This window comes from Otolemur garnettii, unplaced genomic scaffold, assembly GCF_000181295.1.
Source record: "Otolemur garnettii isolate 467f Iridium unplaced genomic scaffold, OtoGar3 scaffold00046, whole genome shotgun sequence".
In the NCBI taxonomy this organism is placed as follows: Eukaryota; Metazoa; Chordata; class Mammalia; order Primates; family Galagidae; genus Otolemur; species Otolemur garnettii.
In genome coordinates this window covers 5,525,768-5,547,388 of record NW_003852441.1, presented here as the reverse complement: position 1 = coordinate 5,547,388, position 21,621 = coordinate 5,525,768, and the positions used below count along the sequence as shown (strand labels likewise).

General features: G+C 40.0%; 1 protein-coding gene across 1 annotated transcript in view; it reads right to left on the bottom strand.

The window, feature by feature from the left end:
* Positions 1-4,234: 4,234 nt before the first annotated feature.
* HS3ST3A1 (heparan sulfate-glucosamine 3-sulfotransferase 3A1) overlaps positions 4,235-21,621 on the bottom strand; it is a 96,132-nt gene continuing 78,745 nt past the window's right edge. The window contains exon 2 of the mRNA XM_003791076.3: positions 4,235-5,156. Within this exon, the coding sequence (XP_003791124.1) occupies positions 4,535-5,156 (622 nt within the window). The 3' untranslated portion in view covers positions 4,235-4,534. The remainder of the gene's footprint in view (positions 5,157-21,621) is intronic.

The window sequence follows — 21,621 nt, the reverse complement described above, 5'->3', positions numbered from 1 at the left end:
AATCAAGAAACATAAAATCCACGTGAATGGAAACAGATGTCTTCCCAGTAACAATGGTAAGCTGAGCAAGTCGAAAACAGGTGACTCCGAAAGGACAATGCCAACTGTTTCTTGGAAGTAAAACAATGGACCATAATACAGTATGTCTCAAAACTTTCATAGTGACCCAGGTAACAGTATGCATGTTCCCTATGTGTTATTGCCTTTTATTTTGACAAGAAAACCAGAGGAGAGTAAGTTGTTGAGCACAGAGCTATTAAAATCACATAACTAACAGTTGGAAATTAAACTAAAAAATTTGCATTACAGCCTGAAACATACGAACACTTCCTAATATCCCACAATGGATCCATGTATTACAGTAATTTCCATGTTCAGTTTTATTTCCTCTGGCATAACTAAAATCCATTATTGTATTACTTTACGTATAATGCTGAGCTGCTTCATAATTTTCCCAGATTCAACCTTTTTCAAGTCTGCCATTCCAACATTCCATTGTGTAACAAACAGGTTTACAGTTTTCCTGTTCATGGTCTTCTTCTATACAATTGAGACTCAGTGCAAATCTGCTTGCACGTTGATGAAGGTATTTCAAAGGCCATGGATTCTATGATAATATTGATGCTTCCCCAACAGGGCTTGAGGTTTGGGTTTTTAAAGTCCCACTCTTCTTCAGTGATTACAGGATACAATAGGAGAATAAAGTCATTTATTTCTACACCAGTGCTTGCACTGGGCTGAATCTCAGCAATGCTCTGCCTATGTTTGGGAACCATACGCTCTTCTCTTATGAGAATTGTGCACTAAGTTCCTGAGGTTTCTAGGATATGTGGCAGTAGGAATTTTCTTTCCTTTTGCTATTAATCAGCAACTTGAGGCTATTTGTAACCACAGCACATTCATCTGGATTTAGCTTTTTAACAGAAATGGAGACATTTACTTGTCTCTCTAGGCACTTTGGTTTTGTCAGGTGACAAGAAATACATGGCCCTGTTGTGGAGGCAAATTGAAATTGCACGACTTGAACTTGAAAAGAGCCTTTAGAAATGTTTTATTGGAATGTTATTTTTTTTCCACTGGAAGCTGACTGATTCACTGACTTCTCATCTCAGAAATGCAATTATCCATTTGTTACAAGCTGCTCCTTTATCTCTGCTGTAAAACCCAGTTTGGTTCCCCTTAGCACTGCTCTTGGCAAAGCAAGACATTAAATGCTGATCTGTTTATTATCACAGAGTCACTTGTTAGGGAGACAAAGACAGGTTCTTCAGAGGAAAACTAGAATGGTGACTAAAAGAATCACCGGTCCAGCATTCATTAGAATCTGGGTTATAGTCTTGGTGGGGACATACAAGCTGTGACTGGTTTATTTCCTCTTAAGCCAGGAAGTTCAGGACCACTGACATTTTGGTGGCATCATCCTTTGTTATGGGGGCTCTCTTGAGCATTACAGATCATTTAGCACAAGATGCTAGAAGCACCCTACACTCCTTAACACTTGAGACAACCAAAAATATCTCCAGATGTGGCCTTGGGAGATAGCATCACCTTTGGTTGAGAACCACTGTCTTAAGCCTTAGTTTCCTCACCTGTAAAGTAAAACTAATGAGAATGGAGAGCTGCTATTGGTAGTTTAAGGTGAAATAATGCATTTGAAAGTGTAGCCTACATAAATATAACATCTTCTTATTTTATAAACACAAGTATTTATCAATACCTTGAATTTAAGATATCTTCAGGGGAACGGAAGATTCAGCAGGTCTCAGCTGACAATGAAGGTGTTTGGGAGAATGTATTGCCTTCTTGAATGCAAAATCAAGAGTTAAGAATTTACAGACACATTGATTTTTTAACCCCTTGCATAACCAGCTAAAGAAAGGATTTAAGTGCAGAAGGGGTGTGTGATCCTAATTACCATTGAGGTTTATTCTAGTTTTGAAGATCCCTTGAAAACATGAACAGTAGATGAATATTTCTAGAATAGTATATATCCATTCTCTAGAAGCTTATTAATTTCCAATTATTAGAATAAAATTAGTTTTCTTCAAAAGTGTCTAACGTGTTTGGAGGATATATATCCTGTAGGTATGACCTCACATGTAAACCGCTCAGAATTAATCTGTAGATCTTTTCTGAATATTCTCCTTGAAAGGCAGTGCTTTTTAAGAAAAGTGAAGGGGTTAGTAGGCTGGCCTTGGAGCAGACAGCTCAAAGAAGGGATGGCTAAGATGTTCCCATCAAGATCAAAGCCTATTACTTGGTGTAGCTACAAGGGGGAAATAAATGTGAGGCCCAGTCCATGCACAGCCAAAATGTACACCACACAGAAGCAGAAATGAATGAACATTCCTGTCATGGGGGTTGTTTAAAGAATATTGATTCTATATATTTATACATTTTACTTCTAATATTCTAAGGAAGTCGTAGAAGCTTGAAGGTTTTCGTGGAGTGTTCTGTAGTCATGAATTTTTTAAATAATTTGAACAAAAATACATATGTGCAAGAAGAGATGTTTTGAACTCAATTCTGTTCCTTTATTATTTCTTCCACACAAGAAGATGAGGGTTGCTGAGTGCAGTTGTTCAATTCGGTTCTTTCTTTATGCAAGCTACTTTTGCATGATGCCAAGTAAGTACTCACAAAAGAGTCAGAAGCACAAACAGAGTAAGTTAAGAGAAATGATGAGAGGTGTTTACAATGAGGATCTTCTTGCAGCTAGTGATGATTCAAGTAGCATTGGGAAAGTTAGGCCACAGATTTGAAGGAATCAGCTGGAAAAAGGTGACCTGGATTTCACTCCTGTAAATGCCATATTACCAAATAAATCCGAAGATTTGGAGCAATGACTAAATATCTAAAACTTAAAAGATTTTTTTCCCCTTCATTTTAACTCCGTGTCAGGTTTCTGGAGAATTATTTATATCACCTACTATAGCATCAGCAGCAAATGCAAAATGGCACTGCCCATTTTAGAACAACTTTAGTTTTTTTGATTGACAACACTGGAGATGGAAAAGAATATTATTTTAGAGTGTCTGCTCCTTTAAATTTTGGCAGATTAAGAAAACTTCCATGAAATAGGAAACATTTTCCTCTTGGGTTTAAACCTGTAATAAAATGGTGCTGACAGACTAATTAAGAATGTTTTATATATTTCGTGCATATGTGCTCCTCTCTAAACCAATTTAATTCCCATTAATGCTAATCTTGTTAATACCCACTCAGAGAGGAAAGAAATACTCTTTAATAAACTATTGATTTATTTGAGCAATTTAAATGGGGGATGGAAGGAACAGAAGGGAGAAGAGGAAAAGTCACCATTTTACCCATATCTGTGTTTTCTACAATATTTTCCAACTATTAGTGAACCTTAAGTTATAATTGGTCTGAATAAGAAATGGGGAAAATAAAGTGATGAAGTGATAGTCCTCCACCCATCAAGAATAAGCTCATTGTAAACAAATTATTATTATTTTTAGTATCACTTCCAAGGTAAGAAATGAGATGTTATATATAAAGGTAGATTTGCTTTTAACAAAAGAGCTAAAGAAAAATTATATTCACGCCTATGTGAATACCGTATCTTGCCCTCCTCCTTATGTGGGTGCCCATCTTGTCTTTATATAAGATTCCAATAATTTATCTCAAATTCAATCAAGCATCAGTCAGTCATGGTTTCTGTATTTCAGGATACTTGAATCAGCCAAAGGCCAAGAAATATTGGCTCTTAACAGAGGTCAAGTCCAGGTCTAAGTGGCTTTCTTGAACACAACTATTGAATGAAACCAGGTACCATCAAGGGTAACCTGAACTTAGTAAGCAGTAGAAAACACTCTGGCCTTTTTCAGATCACCAGAGAACCTAGCTAACCATATCCAAAGGTGCAGACTCTTCTCCTTCTCCCTGGAAGAGGAAACAAGTTTTGCCCAGGGTCCACCATCTGGCCTTCAGATAAGTCAGTTGACCTCCCTGAGACCCAGTTTTCCTTATCTGTAAAATGGGGGAAATAATCTCTACCCACTATGCTCCTAACCACATGGAAGTGTAAGTACCAAAAAGACTATTTGAAATCTCTGTGAACAGTGTGCAGGGGTGTGCATGTTATTATTAACTAGGAAATGGCTTAGGAAATGAAGGCACAGGAGTAAAGGAGAAAACATAAGAATAGAAATCAATGTTATCAGGGACCTGTATTTAAACAAAAAGAGAGAAAGAGAGATGTTTACCTTCAGGATTTTCTTAAAAATTTTAATGGCACCTGATGGTTATACTTTATGACTGGGTATTACAGAACACAACATTACAACTGAAAATTGAAAGTATTTAGATGAGTGAAATTTTTCTTTTCTGTTTATCCAAATGTTTGGTGTTGGTTATACATTAAGATGGGACAGGGAACAAGAATGATCTCTTAACATTCATTCAAAAAAATACTGAAACAATTATTTTGAGCACAAATATTAAACTGTCTTTTCTCTAACGCTTGATAAAAAAATATATTATATTTTGATTTTTTTCTTTTTAAATTATATTGTTATCCATCCCAACCAAAGTCGAGCCCGGTCATCTGGTAGAATTTGCGGTTGAAGGGCCGGTAGAAGTCGCGCAGCCGCCGCACCACCTCGCGGTCGATGTGCGGGTGGGTCCGGCCCTTGGTCTTGCCCAGGCAGTGCGGCTTGCCGCTGCCCTCGGCCTTCTTCAGGCAGGGGAAGCCCTTGGTCTTGTTGAAGTAGAAGTGCTTGTCCGTGATGATCCTCTTGAGGCCCAGGAAGTCCTGCACGCGGCCCAGCTCGCCCGCCGGGTCGCTGATGAGCCGCTCGCCACTCACGAAGAGCATCTGGCCGAGGGGGAAGTGGCGCAGCCACTTCTCCAGGTGCTTGGCGTAGATGCCGATCTGGATGGCGCTCCACGACGTGTCCACCAGGCCCGCGCTCCTGTTCTTGAACGTCAGGCTCTCGAAGGTGGGGATGTCGGGCCGCTTGGACAGCGTCTGCGTGTAGTCCGAGATGGCCCTGGTCACCGGGTCCCGCACCACCACGATGAGCTTGGTGTCCCTGGACATGGCCGAGATGCGCGCGGGCGCCTCCCGCGTCACGAAGTAACTGGGCGTCTTCTCCATGGTGATCTGGCCCTCCAGGGTCCTCGGCATCAGGTCCCTGGGAAGAGCAAACAAACCAGAGGGTCAGAAGGGCACGCCTCTGCGGCCACAGGTCTCAAGGTCAACGCTTCTAATCCCGGCTCCCTCTTACTAGCGCAGAAACATGTGAAGTTACAAGCAGAATTTTAGAGCGGAACGGGACGTTAACAATATCCCAGTTGAAGTTGGGAGGGCACGTTCTCTCCTCCTGAAACATGAAGGCATCTCACAAGGCAGAAAGAGCAAGATACCCCCTTCTCTAGGATCCTCTTGTGGGTCTCTGAGAAAAGCCACAGAGGGCAATTGGGAGGCTGAAGAACGAGCGACTTCCTGCCCCACGCAGAGAGCTCATTCCCAGGAGCGGCTGCGTAACACAGAACCCGGAGCCGCCAGGCCCGAGCTGCCAATTTAGCTCTGTGGCTTCCCAGAGGTCTGACCGCGGGGAAATCAGGTAACCCCTCTGCACCTCGGTTCCCTGTGCATTGAACAGAGAATAATAATACCTACCTCGTATGACTGTTGTGATGCTTAAATTAGCTAAGACGCTTCAACAGCTTAGAGAACAGCCCGGCTCTGAATAACTACTATGTTCAGTTTTAATTTTTATTATTATTAATCCATGACAGTGTAAGAAATTAACCTAGGTCATATTCCTTAGGTGAATTGGAATATTCTCATAGACATAATTATACTTCTATGAGTCCTTCCTGTAGTTTTCTTATAAACTAAGCAATTATGTTTAACATAATACAATAGCATTTTTACAAAAAGTACTCGTTACAAAAAAAAATCTTCATAATTCCTGATAAGGTTTCCTGCAACAAACAAGACATGAAATAATTCATCTTTTAGCTAATGATTTAAAATGCCAGCATTATCATCGTATAAATATTTTGGGTCCCTTCTACACTGACCCAGTTGTAAGTTATTACCATGTGATAGTATGTTTTCATGTACGCCAAGTTCATTCCTGACTCCCTACCGTGCAGCATGTTCTTCAGGATTCTTTTCTGTTTATATTTCCTGTGGAATGATAAATCACTTGGTTGGGTCTAAAAAAATTCCCACTGGAGTCTTGATAGAGCAGATATTGTTTCTCTGTTCAAGTATGACTTCTACTAATGGAGTCAGGACCAATCAAAATTTGAGCAGGAGAGAGAGAACCTATTTGGTCTGCCAGCCTGAGTGCACTGCCATTAAGCATACTAGTTATTAAATATATTTTCCTATACCAAGGCATTGTCTTTCCAATTTCAAGTTTTGTAAAAAATAGATATGGCTTGGGTCAATATTAGAGTAAATGTATTCTTGGACTTTATCACAATGACAATGTATTTTTACCCTTGATCTGTTGATAAGAAGAATCAAACTTTCAAATATTCTTATATAGGGTTTACATTATTCTTGGAATAAACTTCATTTAATGATGACATATATAAATATATTTTTGAGACAGAGACTCACTATGTCTCCCCTCAGTCGAGTGATGGGCGTCACAACTCACAGCAACCTCAAACTCTTGGGCTTAAGCAATTCTCTTGCCTCAGTCTCCCAAGTAGCTGGGACTACAGGCGCCCACCACAACACCTGGCTATTTTTTGGCTGTAGTTGTCATTGTTGTTTGGCAGGCCTGGGCCAGGTTCAAACCTGCCAGCTCTGGTGTATGTGGCTGGTGCCCTAGCGGCTGAGCTACAAGTGCCCAGCCTACATATTATATTTTTAGACTTGATTCATCTTTATTTTGTCTTGGTGTTTCCATCCACATTCATAAATGAGATATTATTTCTGTATAGTTTTTTGTTCAAAAGCTCAATCAATTGTTAGAATATGAATGATTCCATGCAAAAAAAGGGTGGAGACATGTTTCCTATTTTTCTGTGTCCTAGAGAAGTTTAAGTAACAAAATAATTTTCTATTCCTTAAGAGTCTGATAGGAGTCACCTTCAGAGCCACCTTAACACTGGCACTTTGGGGGTGAGGGTAGGAAGGGATGTGAGATATTCAAGTATTTTTTCACTTTCTGGTATGTATAGTGGTCTATTGTAACACTCTGCCTTGTCTTTTGTCAACTTTGGCAATTAATATTGTTCTAAAAATCATTCAGTGAATAGCTACAGTTGTTTCCTGATAATTTTGTGTTTTTGCCTTTCTTTTCCAATTCATTGATTTGCTTTTTAGCTTTCTTAGTGTCCTCCCCCTTACTTTTTTTTAGCTGTGCTTTATTGCTCTCCTTCACATGTGTTTCACTGAATGATTATTTCATTTATTTTCAACTTCTAAAGTAGTAAAAGCATTTTAAAGCTGTTGTTTTCTCTCTCAGTATAGACTGGTCAATTTCCATAAGTTTTGAAATATACTCTGTTCACTATCATAAGTTAATAATTTCATTTTCTAATTTTGATTTCTCTTTTGAGCTGGGCATTATCTAAGGTGATATTTATCTGTAATTATGATGCTTGATAATTTTTTGGTTAATTTATATTTTGCATTTGTAATAAAAGGACGTGGTTAGTGTGAGTTTGCCTTTGTTTACTCCCTTCAGCAGTGATTTTCAACCAGTGAGCCACAGCACATTGTTGTGCCACAAGAGGATCTTAGATGTGATGCAAAAATTTTTAAGCATCATTAATTAAATTATTCTTGAAAGAAATTCAAAGCACAGTAAGCATATTCTTTTCTTTACTCTTTCATTTGACAAACATAATTTAAGTGTGCCATGGAAGTTTAACTATAGGTTCAAGTGTGCAGTGAGATGAAAAAGGTTTAAAACCACGGCCCTACAGTTTTATACTACCTACACTTATTTGCTAACTATATATAGTGAACAAAGTCCAACACACACTGAAGTAGAAAAAAATGTAAAATGAATCTGAAGTACCTTAAATCCAACTTCAAAAATGTATAACTGATGGCCAATTTCATTTGTAAATCTGCCCGTTTCTACTTCCCCACTACACCAACTGCATTGTATCTGGCAAAAATTCTTCAATTTTTGTGGCAATCTGGTGGGATTGAGGCTCCCTTAGGTTTAATACTGCAGGTTTTCTATTATTATTTTCTCTGATAATTCCAGGCAGGTTATCTTTAATTTATTTGGAAGGGAAACTGATAATTAGACATATGACTTCCGTTGCTGGATTTTTTTTACTTTTTAACGAAATTTGCAATTCTTTTTTCAAAATAACTTTTAATGTATTTAATTAGTCATTCCTTACATGTACCTGAAGATCTGGGTCAGGTAAGTGAAGATAAAGGAGTTTGGTGTTGACACAGGGAGACTTGTGTGCTGTCATCACCATCCATACAACACCAGTTCCACCATGTGACATGAATTCATAGAACTTGTCACTGGCTGGTTCCTGGCAGAGAAGACAGAAGCTGGCCAGGCAAACCTAATTTGGAGGATTATATTAACTTGTATAGGAGGAGCCAGAAGGTTTTCTCAGAGACTGTAGGAATTTCTCAGTGCAACAAACCTGATCAAATATGTGAAAGTTTTGGGCTGTAAAAGCAAACGCCAAATACGGTAGAACCTTTATAGTTGACCACCTCCCTACACTGATCACCTTCTTAAGTTAACCTAATTTTCATAGACTGGACACACACCACATGCATTCAATGGAAATTCCTTATATTGAGCACTTCCGTATGTTGACCAGTTGGTTACAGTCCCTTAGGTGGTCAACTTAAGAGTGTTCTACTATGTTGAAGTGGTAAGAAGTATCTGTTGATTAAAAAAAAGTGAGGGTATATGTATACCATGGAATTGTATATGTATACCACCAGTGAGGGTATATGTATACCATGGAATACCACCAGACATTACAAATAATAGTGTCCTATCTTTTGTAACAAGTTGAATAGAACTGGACACTGTTCTTCTAAGTGAGGTATGGCAAGAATGACAAAACAAACACCACATATACTCAGTACTAAGTTAAAACTAGCTGATTGAGACTTATGTGCACACAAGGAAATGCAACTCAACAGAATTCAAGTAGGTGGGGACCGGGGGAGAGGACAGGAAATTCACACCTAACAGGCAGACTGCACACTCCCTGGGTGAAGGGCGTACTCATAACTTTCACTTAAAATAAAACGTGCGTATCCCACAATATTCTGAATTTATTTTTTAGAAGTCAGCTCTTATTTCTTTTCCCATAATGTTGGATTTTTAACTGGTTTCCCTCAAATTTTGGCCGGTGGAATGGAGATGACGCACCTCACCTGGGTGCTTCTGCTTGCCCTCTGTCTGGGAGGAGGAAAGATCAAAGCCAGACATTGTGCTGGACCAGGAGAAACACTGCTGAGACCTCTGGGGGTGGGGTGGGGTGGGAAATCCCGTATTTTAAATAATCTCAGTAGAGTAGGGAAAAGATGCTATCCAAAAATAAGAGGAGTTTGAAAAGCCAACTGCTAAACCAGGTTTTCAAAAGAAAAACAGATTACTTTAATCTATAGGATGAGGAAAATGACTGATTTCGCATAAGTGGGAGGTGGGGAGTCAGGCTCAGCTATAAGCTACCCCAAAGCTACTTTTTGCAAAAAGAAAGAAATGAAATAAAAAATTTAATGATGGTTACTTTACCAAAGGACTCGACAGGATTCTTTAAACTGAAATCTCCTTTTAAAATTTGTTTATACATTTTCTTATTGCAATTTGGGTTTTAATGTTCCCCAAAGCACCCGTTTATCACAAAAAACAAAATGCATATGTAAATTGGAACAGGGCATGTCCAACTTGGAAATTGTCCTTATCAGCGTAAGGTACCACTGTGACACCACTCTGGCTGGGGGCTGGGGCCAGAATGGGCCGTGAAAGATCCATTCCGGTATTACAAAGATTGGGAGAAATACGAGACAGGACAGGGGAGAACAGAGCAGTGTGTGATGAGAAGACACATGAGGTTGGCATGAGGAAAGAGCAGGTGACGGTGGGGAGTGAGAAATTCAACTGGGTGGCGGGAGGCGCAGGTCTAGGAGGACTTAATTTACAGGATAAGCAGTGTAGATAGGTCTGGGGATGGGCAAATGAGTAGAATCCAAAATTATAGAGAAAAATTGAAGAAGCTTATTTGTTTTGTCCCGAGGAAGGCAAGGATGTGTATATCCCCGTACTGTGGGTATTTACACGTTTCAGGTACATAAGAAGGGATTTCACAAGAAAATTAAGGATTCTTACAAAGTGGTTTATGCACATTGGATCTTTACCTCCAAAGAGCTCAAAGAAAATTCGCAACAGGATAAAGGTAAAAGCAACCCATGTTTCCTTCACTGGATGAACGGTTTAAAGAAAAATGTGGTTTAAGCATACAATGGGATATTATTCAGCCTTAAGGGGGGAAGACATTTTGACATATGCTCTGACGTGGGTGAACCTTGAAGACAGGACACTGTGGTGAGTGAAATGAACCAGTCATGAAAAGACAAATATTGTGTGATTCCACTTACGTGATATATCTGGAGCACCAAATTTATAGAGATGCAAAGTAGAAGGATGGTTGCCAGGGGCTGTGGGGAGAAGGACCAGGAGATATTGCTTGATGGGTACAGAGTTTTAGTTTTGTGAGATTAAAAGAGTTCTCGAGAGGGGCTGCGTGACAATGTGTATATACTTATACTACTGAGCTTAAAGACGGTTCAGATGGTAAATTTGAGGCTACGTATATTTTATCACAATTAAAAAGAACTTAGGACAAATATTTCAAGAGTATTGATAGAATTTAGGCAAAAGACTCTTTCTGGCTTTATGGATGATTAGACTTTAGAATGAGGTGCTCCTGAAGGAGGCTGTAATTTTGTCTGCCTCTAGTTAAATGAGAAGGGAAATACAATAATTTATAAGAGTTTGTGGGGCTGATCTGAAATCAGAAAATGAAGTTTGTGGCCTGTGCCCACTGCTGACGGGTGCTCATGAGCTGGTAATTTAACATCTTTCGGCTCAGTTTATCTACCTCCCCAGGAAAAGCGACCCGAAGATGCATGGAACCTGTTGTGTAAAGCAGCGCTGCCGTCAGCATTATTACTGCAGAGAACACGCCAAACACTGTTCTTAAGAAAGTGAAGCCTGGTGTTCTGAATTCCCACTACCGGCTGAACCCCATTTAAGTCAGCTAACAAGGGGTCCAGAGGAGGTCAAAGGTAGACCTTGTCTATATGTTCCCAGGGCATCCATGCATCCTCCCACTTCACACTGAGACAGGGAAGATGCCTGATGTGAAAGCCATGAGCTGGCCAAGTTCTTTGGAAGGACAAAGATTGGCTCATTACAGTGTGAGAGAGAGGAGTTCAGCTTTTAAGGGAATTCCACTTTCACCCAGGGTGTGGGGTACAGTTATGCCAAGATGGGAACTGCCTGGCCATCCATCTGTGTGATCCTGACGACAAGCCATCCCTGCTGTGCTGGGGATCGGATATGAGGGCCCATAGTGGTTAGAGCAGCTGTCCATTTATGGTGTGGGAAATGTGAGGGCCAAGCAGGAACCTTGGCAGGTGAGCTAAATAGCTTCTTGTTTTCTATTTAGTAGATAGTGGGAGTACTCAATGACACAGAGGGCCTTCCCACTGCCACCTCCTGAGGGGACAGACCTGCCTCCATGGCTGTGCCTTCCTGAAGGTCACAGAGGGGCAAGGCCAGGACTCCAGCACTGGCTGCACCACGACACCTCTATGATCAGGGCACCACCAGGAGGAGCCCCCATGACACTTAACACATACGCACTGTGTGTCTAGTATGTGCAAGAAAGCATTTTTTAAACCCCCCCCCCTTGTGCTCTCTCCCTTCTTATCACTTTGGGCCATTTCCCCTGAATTCCTGCTACCCTCATATAGTCTTTTTGCTCCACAATCCTCACTCTGAAATTTCTATGGGGATTCTCTGGGAAAACTTTTAAGCTAGTAAAAAGGTAAAGCTCAGAAGGGTGAAAATACTGAACCCTGCAGATATCTGACAAGAGGATCATATCTGTAACGCATAAAGAGTTCCAATAAATCAATAAGTTAAAAAACTAGATAGCATATAGGGAAAATGAGTGAAAGATTTGAATAGGCACTGCTTACAAAAGACAGTAGTCAGCCCGTAGCACAGTGGTTATGGCACCAGCTACATACACCAAGGGTGGTGGGTTCAAACCTGGCCCAGGCCAGCTAAGCAACAATGACAAATGCAACAACAAAAAGAAATAGCTAGGCATTGTGGCGGGCACCTGTGGTCCCAGCTACTTGAGAGGCTAAGAATTGTTTTGGCCCAAGAATTTGAGGTTGTTGTGACCCGTGGTGCGGCACGCTACCAAGGGCGACATAATGGGATTCTGCCTCAAAAAAAAAAAAAAAAAATATATATATATATATTAGCCACAAAATTACAGCTACAAAGGAGAAGTCTATTCTTGTATTCTGCAGCCCTGTGGGGTGAATATGGTTAACAGTAGTCTAATGTGTATCTTCAAAAATCTAGAGGAGGTTTTGAATGTTCACAATCCAAAGGAATGATAAATGTTTGAGGTGATGGACATGCCAACTACCCTAATTTAATTATTGTGCACTGAATTCAGGTAACCTAATATCATTACCCCATAAATATGTATAATTATTACTTGCCAACTAAAAATAAAAGGGAAAAGAAATTAATTCATTAATACATAAATAGAGTACAACATCCAAATAGTCAATGAATGCATGAAAATGGGTTGAACTTGATTAGTCGCCAGGGAAATGAACATTAACCCACAGTATCATACTATGGCACAGCCATCTGATCATCTCGAGAATTCTGAGTGTGGGTGAGGCTGTGAGGCTGGAGAGGAAATGGCACAATGACTTCAGAAAACTATTTGGCTTTCTCTACCAAAGCTGAACGTGTACAAACACATTGTGACCCAGCCATCTAACTCCAGGGCCATACTCAATAGAAATTGTCCATATGTTCCCCAAAAGACATATTCATAAATTCTCACAGGTTATCCTGATAGCCTCAACTTCAAGCCCTTAAATGTCCATCAAAAATAGAAGTGTATACACTATAAGGAGATCTGACAGAACCGATCCAACATAGGACTTGACCCTGAGGCTGAGCCTCACAGTACCAACAAACATGGCCAGTCACCAGCGTGTCCACACAGCAGGACTTCCTTTCTAGAACGTTCAGAAACAGGCCAAGCCCATCTATTCCATTTGACGTAAAGATAGTAGGTTACCTTTATGAAAATGCGTGAGTAGGGCGGGGTCTGAGAGGGTGAGAGGGGCTTGGAGACTGAGATATCCCAACCTGTGATCTGCGTGCTGTTGATCTATGTTCCAGCATTTGTGTTCTTCTCTCTATTTGTGTTATGCTTGACTAAAACTTTTACTATGTTTTAATTCTGTGAGGGCAAAAAGTGGAAACCTAATAAACCATGTATATATATAAAAAAAACATTAAAAAATTTTTACTATGCTTATAATAAAAAACTGACCAATTTCTTGCAGTGCTCTGAGAAATGCAGGCATTGTTCTTAAAGGGCATTTGCTGACTCACCTGAAGCTCTGATTTGTGGAAATCTGGATCACAAAAGAAAAGGAGTGGGGCTCATCACGAACCAAGGAGTCAGGGGTCCCCTCTGTGACCTCTTTCCCCTCACCCCGGGCAATGGTAAGAGCAGCATTTGCCCCCACACAGGCCATGCGTCCTCCTGGCACTGTGGGCTCAGTCCTGGGCACCATGTCATAGAGGATGTGTCTCAAGAACGTGAACACGGGGGTGGTGCCTGTGGCTCAAGGAGTAGGATAACGGCCCCATATACCAGAGGTGGTGGGTTCAAACCCGGCCCTGGCCAAAAAAAAAAAAAAAAAAGAACGTGAACACGAGAAGAAAGACAGAGGTGGTTGAGAACAGGAGAAATATTTAGGGAAGACTAATAAGGTTGGATTGAGGATTTATGATGGGAGCAACATGGAATAAAAGTGGAAAATCATAAAAATGTTATGGAAACAGTTATTTTGAAGAAGGAAGTAGCTCCCTCTCTCCCCCCAAAAAACAGGAAAAAATTAAGTTTCTTTTTCAGTCAAGTTGGAGCTACTTTAAAAATAAACTTAGGATCTCTGCCTAAGGACTCTAATGGAGACAAACCATTATTCATTTCACTCTGAAATACGGCGTAGTGGATCACATATATAGCTCTGTGAGGACAATGTCATCTTGTAGGAAACTCAAACCTGGGAAGAGGACTGTGGGTTTCAGTCCTGATTTTGCTTTTAATGAGCTGTGTGATCTTAGACAAATCCCTTTAGTTCCCCAGGCCCAGATTTCTTCATAAGTAAAATAAGTGTATTATCTTCAACATCTCTGGGATTTTCCACCTCTAAGATTTCATGTAAGGCACAGGACTTTAATTCATTATTAACTTGTCAAGTGTAAAGTTCTGCACAGTCTCATACTGTTCTGTTCTGAAGGGTGTCTCCACCGACCAAATCAAGAGATTTGTATAAATAATTAGGCGAGGCAATTCTGCATCAAGAGAATTGATTTCAAAATCAATGAGGGCTGAAAGAACACAGTGCAAGTAACTGAGGCCAAAAGTAAGCATTGAGGTTTGTTCAGATGAAGGCAACTTGGCATGTCCCTAGAGCTTGGGGAGCAGCAGAAAGACCAGAAGTCCAGGAGCTGAGTAGTCTCATTGTATTCTGCAAGGCAAGTATGTGCTGTAGGAGATTCGTATCTATTCCATGTTTCCTCTGGGCCTGAAACCTCCAAATAACATGTCCCATTCACAGATAGGGCTGCATTAAAAATAACAGATCCACACAGCCCTAAAGTCAAGTTCAGGGTCTTTAGAAAGAACACAAAGAAGACGGAATATTAAAGCATTTACCATAGACCAAGATCTGACGTATTATATTATTTCTTGAATTTCACAATAACAGTAAAATGCCAAAATGATTGTCCTCATTTCAAAGATGAGGAAATAGGCTCAGAGAGACGGCATGACTCATCCAAAGACACACGGTTATGGGAAGGAATGAAAATCCAAGTCCATCCAGCCCTCAATTGCATATCCTTTCAATCTACCCAAACATCCAGGGAGAATGGAGAGTTTCTTTCAATAGATGTGACTGGGGGATATTGACGTTCTCCAGAACATGGGAGTATTAAATGCATTCCATTCTCATTCATCTCAAAGTGGAAGTCATCTTCCTATAATCTTGCATGCAGGTAAGGCACATACTGTGTTTTTCAAAAGCTATGTTCTGCAAAGTCTAAACTTGTTGCAAGGGGGAAGTTCTGAGTTGTAATTTATTGAGGAATAAATAAATCTGGCCCTTTATGTGTATTTTTTGCTTTTTTTTTAGTATATGCAACCAAACCAAAGCATGTGTCTGTTTCTAAAAGACTCTGGCAGCAGAAAATACTAAGAAAAACATGTTCTTTTCATGGCTATGGCGAGAGGGTAGTTCCTGCGAGTCCCTGATGGCCTGCACCGGGGAGCAGAGGAGGCCTCTGCAAACTCTCTTGGCTGTCAGCTGGCCCTCCCTGGGGCCGAGCCCCACTCACATCAATATTTCTTTTCCTGCTGCTGTTATGTAGGACCCCACTCAAAACGTGACTTATAAGGATGGAAAGAAAACTCCCTTTAGCTGCTGTTTGAGTTGGCTTCCGTGGAAGAGGAAGACTTATGTTTTTGAACCGGCTCCCACACTGACTGGTCTGGGTGTGCAATTCTAAGAATCCAACCGTCACCCAGATAAGTTAAATGTCAGGCTTAGAGGCTGGGACGCCTTCCAGTACCATTGATGGCAGCTTCTTTCTAAAACTATGAACAATCAAGTCGAGAAAGAGAAAAAACATTCTCACTCTCAGCAGGCTTTGTTACATAATATACACCAAAAGATATTTCATGAAAACAGGGTGACATTCCTTAGACTTCATGGGAAGAGAAGAAAGTCAAGTTTCTTGATTGCCGATTTGGGGCAATTTCACAAAGGGACAGAGTAGTGTATCTGTGATCAGGTCTTCCTGAAAGGGAAGGGGCAAGAGTTATCTTGGATCCTAAATTCAGGCAATAATCCTTAGGTTTGTGTCAGACCTTAGAGTTCCCCAAGAACTTCCACACATTAGAAACACTAAAAATAGACCAATATCTTACAAGGCTCATCACTTCACTTCCTGATCTTTCCTTTCTAAGTTTACTTCATTACGGGAACTCACGTATTCATATGATTTAAAATATTATTTCTAAACCTGTATAGATTGCCCCAAACTCTGTTGTGAAAAGTGGTCTCTGTTTCTTGTGAGCTGATGTGTTTCTCCCGATGTCCTATCAAAATATCAAAGAATGTCCAGAAAAATAACCTGACAGCACTGAAAACTCAAATTCACAGATGACCTAATGATGTCAGAGTCTGTAGGACAATCAGAGCCTAAGGAACCATCTGGAAAAGCGGGGGGGGGGGGCACATCCTAACTCTCTGGACTTCATTTCTTGTGTACTAAGCAAAAAGTCATGTTTCTCATACTGAGAGTGGGCACCCTCCTTACTTCTTTTTTCTTAAGTCCTAGGTGCGACTCTTACCTCTCTTTAGTCCTGGCCCTGGTAGAAACCCACACTATTAAAAATAGTAGCGAATGTTTCAGAGTTTGAGAATAAAGAAAGTATTTCTTAACTATTCATACAGAAAGAGACACAAAGTGACACGAGGATACTGACCAGTGAAGAGGGCAGAGGGTGAGTTTGGCCTTAGACTTCAGTAAGTGTTCAAAGAGAGGAAAAGACCTTTAGTCTCAGTGAAATTTTATTTCATTTAAAATCATATCAAAATGACATTTTTCAAATATGCGATGGTTCGGAGAAAACTAAAACTTAACATGACTTTGGGAAGAAACAAAGAAACTTAGAGATTCATTTCAGCTGAACAATAGATAAAATTGAAAGCACAAAAGTGGAAGTCTGTGTGCTCAAATAAAATGAGGGGACCTCCAAATCAAAAAGAAATGAGTCTTAAAATTATTATTAATATAGCTATTAAATGACCACAAATATACAAGCAGAAGTGAACTATAGTTTTTTAGAATCTAAAGCCTGTTAAATACTTACAAGCCCTTAGAAGTGTGTCTGTGACGGAAAAGAGCCAGAGTAAGATCCAGAGAGAGAGAGGCAGGCGGGAGAGCAGCTGATTACAGGGAGAGCAGAAAGAAGGTAACAAGAAAGCTGGAGGGGAAAAGAGAAGAATCGTTCAGAGATAGGGGAGCATGAGGACTGTATTCTCCTAAGCAGCTCCAGGAAACCTCGGAGCTGGGAAGAACCTGAGAAACCCCCGCAGCCAGCTGCTTCCTTACGCAGATGTGCAGAGGTCTGGGAAGTGAATGGGTTCACCATTCTCTCTATGATCTATCATTCTGCCTTAATTCTGGAAATATAGTGTGCCCCAGATTGATGACCTTGAAATTTTCAGTCCCTGAAGAATAAAATTGATGTGTGGAGAGGAAAGTCCCCTGTAGTGTTTCTGAACTGGGAATGTTTTACTAAACGTCGAGTCCCAGTTAAAAGGGAATTGGCTTTTCTTGAGCCTCTCTGGTTCTTAGAACCACCTTATAAGGTGGACAGTCCAGCGGGGAGGATGGAATTCTCTAAAGCAGGGAAAGCCCAGGCCACGAGCAGCCTCTCCTCTCTGCTGGGCCACAGCAAATCCCACATCCAGGCTCCTCCGGCTGCTGACAGGAGCCTTATAAATGATTAGTTTGAGAGCTGCGCTATCAGCTTCTGCCCCATCAGCTTCTGCGCCACTCTGCTTCATCACAGAGCTCTCTCATCAGCCCGGGATTATCAGGTCTTTGCATATGTGTGACTGGAGATAAGGAGGAGAAACGTGCTTTCCTTGCTTGGAAATCAACAATCTAAGGAGAGCCAGGGAGCCAAGAGAGGAACATGAGGAGGATAAATCTGAAATTTTGAAAGGTTCTTTGTTACATTTTGGCCGTGGAGGGGGTTTTATTTGTTCATTGCCTTTTCTTCTGTTTTTTTAGATTCTGGACACAGAGTAGGTGCTCAGTCAATGCATCAGTTAAATTTGAAACAGACAAAGTGGCACAAAGCTGCCTGGATGTTCTTTCTACAGTTTGCCCTTGGCCCCCCGTGTAAATAGCTCAGCTTAATTTTGAGCAGTAGAGAATGATATATATTTTGTCTTACTGAGATCAAAACATAACTTCCACAATCATCTTTTATTAATCATTCCTATGATCTGAAACCTCCAAATTAACAACATCATCATGCAATGAGGCGTGCAGGCAAGACAAACTCCAGGGAAGAATCGTGCGTGTGCATCTTACACGCTCCATCCTGGCAGCCTTACCACGCCCCACGGTGAAGAGGAAAACCACAGAGCCTCTAGGGACACAGACAAGCAGGCCTCTCCTGTGAGGGCCCACAATTTAGGAGGTTCCACAAATCATACACCCCAATTTATTAGAGAAAGTGTCACTCCAGCACAGCGCTTTCCAAAATTTTTATCACACGGCACGCTTGAGCCTATAGTTAAACTTCCATGGCATGCTTAAATTACTTCTTTTTACTTATAAAAAAGAGTTTAAAAATATATGTACTTCCTGTGCTTTGAAATTCTTTTGAAAATAATTAATGATCTTCAAAAATGTTCACGGCACACCAGTGTGCCATGGCACAACGGTTGAAAATCTCTGTCTAGCATCAGCCTAGTGCAGCTGGTAACTCTAAACATCCGTCTCACGACTAATACGTTTCAGGCCCCAGGAAAACACTTTTCCAAACTTCTTGCCCAGTGTCTTTCAAAACAAAAAGTCCAAATGCTGAGGATGTACAGGGCTTGCATTGCTGGCAACTTTGGAGATGGATACTGTTTCTGGTTTGGAGAAGGATCTGAGTGAGAGATGGCCTTAGCAAGTGAAGAAACAGATTAACTAGCCAACTATTTTGTAATCCAATGGCATGAAATAGCTTCTTGATGAAAATGCATCACCTTCTAGCATTACTGAGGGTTTGTTTCTTTGTTGCTGCTTCTCCTCCAGGGCTTGATCCCTCGGTGCTTGCGCGCTGTGGTACTCAGGAGAGTTGCACGTGCAGGCAGAGGGGTGTTTCCTAATTGTGAAGAGCGTGATGCTGAGCTGAGACTTGTAAGTTCAAGGTAGGTGGAAGTGAAACAGGTGCGCCAGGAGACTGATACTACGTGGATGTTGAGACTTACAATAAATGTTCTAATTTTATGAAAATTGTTAAGATATGATTCCATGTAAATAATGAATCAAAAATCAATTTTAAAGAATTTTTATTTCAAATTATTATAGTTACGAATGACAATTTGTATTTTGCCTTTTGATTTTGATAGAAAATTTGGAACACTTTAAAAATAATTTTTTAAAACATATGAACATAACTAATTTCTTAAATTTTACATTTACCATAGTTTACATTTTGAATGAAAGATATGCAAGTTTATACACCTGTACTTCACAAATCCATGGTTTGGTGATCAGGGGTTACCAGGGGCCATGTCCAAATCCATTTGTCTCTTACTGTGAAATTCCATTTGTATTAAATATTCAAAACAAGCATGCCTATAGTGACAGGAAGCAGATTAGTTATTGCCAAGGGCTAAGGGGAATGGGAAGGAGGGAGTGACTGCTTACTGGGCATGTGTTTCCTTCTAAAGTGATGAAAATGTTCTGGAATTAGGTAGTGGTAATGGTTAGTTATTTTTATAAATAAAGTTTTATTGAAACAAGGCTGTGCCCATTTGCTGACATACATGTCATCTTCAGCTGATTTTGAACTACAGTAGCAGGATTGAGTACTTATGGCAGAGATCACATGGCCTGCACAATATTCATTATCTGGACCTTTTCAGAAAACATTTATCATACCCTGCTTTAGATCATTACTGTCAATAGAATAAAATCAGTATAAAAATCTTGATTGTAACCTAATTAGGTCTTCAAGAAAATTAAAGGATGAAAAATAAATTGTGCAGCCTGAGTATGTAATAGTTCATGATCTGTGTATGTCTTCATTTTATTTGTCACCCCAACATTGCTGGCCTGTCAACAGAATAACAATTAAATTGAGTCATCATTGGTGATTTGCCAACTTTCAGATATATAAAAATAATAGAGATTCAAGCATATTTTTCCATTTCATTGTTAGGAACGAATATTTGTCAAAATAAGAGACTAGAATGTATTTTATTTAACAGTTTATTAGCTTGATTTATAACTTTCTGCATGTTTAGACACGTGGTATGTGGGCCTTCATTTGTACTCTTGTCCAGGGACCTGAAATGTTAGGGGTGAGCCTGAAGAAAACGCACCAAGACTCGGAGAAATTATTACAAAGAAAAACAAGGCAGACAGACAAGGCTCTCTGTTCCAAATAAGCCTGAGGGCTGCCAGGAACTGAACTTTCCAAATGAAGCGATTCACATGTACGAGGTGATTCTGCCACACAGGAGATGTCACCGACATCGCACATCTGTGTGACTGAACAGAAATCCCTCTTCTTTCAGCACAGGAAAACAAAACAGGCTCGCAGACTCAGTGGTGAGACCATGAGGAAAAGACCTGCTTTCCAAATGGGCTTTTGTAAAATTAAATTTTAAAAATATTGTAAATTACACACGTCAAAAAGGTTCATTATAGGGGCTAGGGATCTTAAAATGCATCCATCCAGACCTCATCCTATGCAGATCTTCACGACTTATTTTAACAATAAAATTATGTTGTCCATACACGCTTTTAAACTGCCTTTTCCACAGAGGAGTAAGTAGGATACAGCACTCCTGTCACTGAACACACATCTACTTCATTTTGAATGGCTGTGAGTATCCCATTATATGAAAAGTGTTAGTGCAGCGACTTTCAACTGTTGTGCTATGAAAATTTTTAAAGATCATTAATAAAATTATTTTCAAAAGAAGTTCACAGCACAGTAAGTATATTCTTTTTTTTACTCTTTCTTTTTTTGATCAACATAATTTAGGTGTGCTATGGAAATTTAACTATAGGTTCAAATGTCCCGTGAGATAAAAAAGTTTGAAAAATACTAGTTTCGTTACTCCCTTGTTAGGGATAGTTAAGTTGTTTCCAAAGTCAAACATTTGTTCATTCCCATGTTCAACTATTTCCTTGACGTGAACATGCAGGTGGGCCTATTTTAAATGTTTTTGAGCCAGGCTGCAAATCATCTATGAACATCTCTTTATATTTTGTTCTTCAATGTTACTAAAAATATAATGTTTAAACTTTTTTAGTTCTATTTCAGTGTATTAAAGTATATGTTTTCTCACGCACCCATCCATACTGTGCATTCTGATGTCACAATTGGTGCCAATGACATAGGAAAATGATTCTTGAATATTTTAATACTTATGTTTAAACTGGTGAGCATTTGCCCAGATATTAGGAATATGATTTTTGAAAGCTACTTCCTGCTTATGTATTTTCCGCTTATTATTTTATACTGAGCCAATTTCTTTCTTAGATT